We start from the raw sequence: 4,069 nt of genomic DNA, 5'->3' as shown, positions 1-4,069 counted from the left end.
TCAAGGCCAGCCTGAACTGCATAGTGAGACCCTGCCTCAAAAAGACAGAAAAAGACAGAGAGAAAACAAAGCAGAAAGAAATATAGTGCATACCCTAAAAGAGATCCTTAAAAGACAACTTAGAATAAATACTAGCCCAAAAAAGACCAATAGTAACGTGAGACTTACGGAAGTCACAGAAGCCGTTGCTTAGAAACCTTGGCCGCTCCTTACCAGGCTAGCAGTGAGACACTCCGGACCTGTCATCTGTCTGCTTTACTGCTGGGCTACCTTCTAATCAAACCAGTTTTCTCCAGATCCCCAAAAGTTCATTTCTTTTGTCTTCAGGCTTCTCTCCATACTATTTCCTCCACCGGGAGGAGCCCCAAACTTACTTTTTGGAGTCCGTGTCTGTCTGAAAGTAATGTCCACATGAACAGTTTTGTTTTATCCTAACGGTCACACTTTATGACCTACCTAGCTAGCTGCAGATGATGTCATTTACCCTGCATAAAAATAAATTGGGCTGAGGGTGTAATTCGGTGGTAAAATGGGTGCTTAGCACATACATGGCCCCAGGTTCAACCCCAGTTGAATAATAAAAAATTTAATAATAAATAAATAAAATTAAATTAAAATAAATAAAATAAATAAATAAATAAATTTAAAACAAAATAAATAATGTCTCTCACAAACATGTATTAGATGGGTAAGAAAGTAATGTGTGCTGTTTACTTTCTCCCACCCCTCTACCAACAGAAGCACCAACTCGTTAAGGGACTCCGTGGAAGGCAGCAAGTCAAGCGGAACCCTCAGCAGGTGAGAGGTGGCCGTGCCAGCCGCAGTTTACTGCTGTGCACTCACTAAAGCAAAGGGGCACCAGCTGCCTCGCAGGCCACGTGCTGGGCCGCAGCAGAGCAGAGAGCGGGATGGGCGCGGGTCTGTGTCCAGTGGTTTACGGTCAGGAGCTCCGCCGCCTGACTGACAGCCTGGAGAAACCTCCTTTTTATCGTTTCTGTCTTCGCCAGCTGTGAAAGTGGACCTGTCCACGCCCTGCTGTGTCCTCAGAGTGTGCAGTCGGGTTCCATGTTTGCGTTCAGTCAGGTGGGGTCTGAGCACTGCCTTCCGCTCTGCCACCGGGGAGCAATTCGGTGAATAGTGCTCAGTGAACGGCCTGTGTCAGATTATAAATACCTCGCACTGCCCGCTTCCCCGACCACAACACAGAGAGCACAAACCTTTGTAACTATCTTCTCTTAGCCTAAAAGAAATAATGTCTTGATTTCCACCTTTGAGTATAAGCACTACCCTGTACATATTTATAACTATACTGTCAACTGTATATTTTTACTCTCCCTCTTTTCTGATTGTTTTGGAATCATCTCTTCATGTAGTCTGATCTGTGTGGGAGGCACTGTTTCCCATGAGTAGGATAGAAGTGAAGACTTGGATACTTCAAAACTTCCCAAGCTCATACATCTTGTATGAGGAGGTCAGAGTTAAACTCGGTCTGGCTGGCTCAGGAGTAGGTACTGTGGGGGCTGAGGATTTAGCTCAGCGGCACAGCGCCTGCCTGGCAAGCGCAAGGTCGTGAGTTTGATTCCCGGTACTGGAAGAAAAACCACCAAACAAAAAATTAAGAGTAGGTACTGTGGCCAGTACTGCATGCTGCTCTGCAGACCTAGACTGAGTACTCAGGAAGGAGTTCAGTCAGAGGCAGAGAGAAGCTACTTTTCGGAGGTAACTGGCTGTGCAGGACGAGGAAGATCTGCTTCCTTCCACAGTGAGGTTACCATAGTACTATGTCTTATCATGAAAAAAAATCTGTATTTTCAAAAACATTGAAAATTGTTTTATAATTTAGCAGCTAAATAAAAGGCAGCTAGAATCTCATAACTGTATGTATCTAATCTGTTATGGTATTGACTTTCTGGGAACTCCACTATATACTTGTGAAAGGGAGAATTAAAAAGCAGGGGCTGGGGATTTAGCTCAGTGGCAAAGCGCCTGCCTGGCAAGCGCAAGGTCGTGAGTTCGGTTCCTGGTACCAGAGAAAAACCAAAAAAAAAAACAAAAAAAAACAAAAAGCAAATAGCAGAGCCCAGGGCCTGCTAGCACATGCCTATAGTTCCAGTGTAATGTCACAGCAGGGGTCTGGAGACCTGGGGATTGCCCCCAGCACTGCACGGCCCTCCTGTTCCTCATTCCTCAGTTCTTGCTTCACCCCAGTGCGGAAGGCAAAGGTGAAGCGAGGCTGACTCAGAGCCCAGATCCCCCAGGCTGTCCAGCCCAGAATGAGGAACTCAGAAAAGGAAAGTAATATGAAGCAGAGGTTTGCTTGCAACATTGCAAAGGTGGGGACAAAGCCATCGAGCAGCCATTTTACTCAGCAGGGACCCGTGAGTTCCTTCGGATGGTGTCCCTGCTCTGCCCATTTTTATAGGGGTTTTAAGCCAGTCAGGGTCTTAGCCTTTGTTGCTGAGGTGAGCTTGTTGCTAGGGTTTGCTAAGGTTTCATGGAGTTTTAGGGGTTTCCAGCGCACAAAAACGGGTCTCTAAGAATAACTATTCTTCCCCTGTAAAGGTTTCACAAAGGGCAATTTCCAGTAACCAGGTGGTCATTTCTGTAGGCGTCTGCCACGCCACGTTGTTAGCCATGCCACGATTGTATATTATTCCTTTCATTCTGCGAAATGTTCATGGACACCGAATGCAAGAGGATGCAGCACTCTGCCGCTCCCCGTGGGTATGAGGCCGTGTGCGGTAGGGTCACGCAGCCCCCGAGTGCGAGCTTCCAGCGCCCGCGTGTGCCGGGGGCTCGCCTCTGGACCGGGGGCTCACGCTACCGCTCTGACGTTTTCTAGGGAGCCGGTCACGCTGCACGTAGCCCTGGAAGATCCGTCCAGCTGCTTCACGTTCCCTTCTACAGGTGAGCTGCCAGTGAAAACACAGAAATGGGGCTGCTCACACCCGCGCCCTGTCCCCAAGACGTGAAGGCCACGGCCTGCCCGAACCGCGAGCCCCGTCCCTCTGGCCGGCCGCGGGCCGCTCCCCCGTCCGTCCACGTCCGCCGGGCCAGCCCAGCGCCGCCGGCGCGCCCGCGGCAGGCCGTCCGCTCCAGAGCCGCGCTCGGACCGCGTCCTGGGAGACCAGCTCTGACCGCCTTGTTTAAAATTCACCACCTGGCCACACCTGCGCTCCCCTCCTACCTTTTCCTTTTAAGTCATCTTCCTGCCTGCCGTGTGACTGAGCGAGGTACGGCTTTCCCTGAGACACCAGCCTGTAGCTGTCTCTTCCCTGATGCAGTGCAGGTGTCCCAAGCCTTCCCGGCACCAAGCAGGTGCGCAACAAATACTAACAGGATGGCTGAAAGGAAAAGGAGAAGAACTGAGACAAATGTTTGTCTTTATCATTTCCAAGGAACTATAGATGAGATCATCTGTATAAAAACAGCTCCTGCAGGCGTCGTGGCTCCCGCCTGTGATCCCAGCATGCCGAGAGGCTGAAGCAGGAGGGTCACAACTTTGAACTTAGGCTGGGAAACTGAGCAACTGAGCAAGACCCTGTATCAATTTTTGTTTTTAAAAGAGAACAGAGCTGGGATGTAGCTCATTGTGGAAGCCCTGAGTTTACGCTCTAGTACCACCACCATCCCCTAAAAAAAGGAAAGTGGAAGGAAAGAAGCAAGGGAGGGAAGGAGGGAAAAGAGAAGACAAAACAGACGTGACTGAAATCATAGCCATAGAGGAATTTACACCAAAGGAGTTTTTCAAATCAGGAAAGAACAAAATTACAAGGTGTGTTAGTTTTAGTAGGCAAAGAAAAACCAATGACACATAATTGATTTTCTTATGGAACAGAACAAAATAATTGGAAAAGAATAAAGCCAAAATTAACAGTTATTCAACAAAAACATAGTTATAAATCTGGACAGTAATAATGTAAATAGGGCTAGGCATGGTGGCACACACCTGTCACCCCAGCACTAGGGAGGCTGAGGCAGGAGAATCACAGCGAATTCAAGGCCAGCCTGGGTTGCATAGTGAGTTCAAGCCAGCCTGAACTATATAGTGAGACCCTGTCTCAAAAAA

At 48.5% G+C, this 4,069-nt stretch overlaps 1 protein-coding gene across 1 annotated transcript in view; it reads left to right on the top strand.

Annotated features, from left to right (window-relative positions):
- The window catches only part of Ccdc158 (coiled-coil domain containing 158), an 80,393-nt gene that overhangs the window by 68,797 nt on the left and 7,527 nt on the right, over positions 1-4,069 (top strand). Inside the window, exons 22-23 of the mRNA XM_013516286.1 lie at positions 739-798; positions 2,843-2,907. Of these exons, the coding sequence (XP_013371740.1) occupies positions 739-798; positions 2,843-2,907 (125 nt within the window). The remainder of the gene's footprint in view (positions 1-738; positions 799-2,842; positions 2,908-4,069) is intronic.

This window comes from Chinchilla lanigera, unplaced genomic scaffold (assembly GCF_000276665.1).
Source record: "Chinchilla lanigera isolate Chin_1 unplaced genomic scaffold, ChiLan1.0 scaffold00032, whole genome shotgun sequence".
In the NCBI taxonomy this organism is placed as follows: Eukaryota; Metazoa; Chordata; class Mammalia; order Rodentia; family Chinchillidae; genus Chinchilla; species Chinchilla lanigera.
This window is presented reverse-complemented; position numbering and strand designations above follow the sequence as displayed.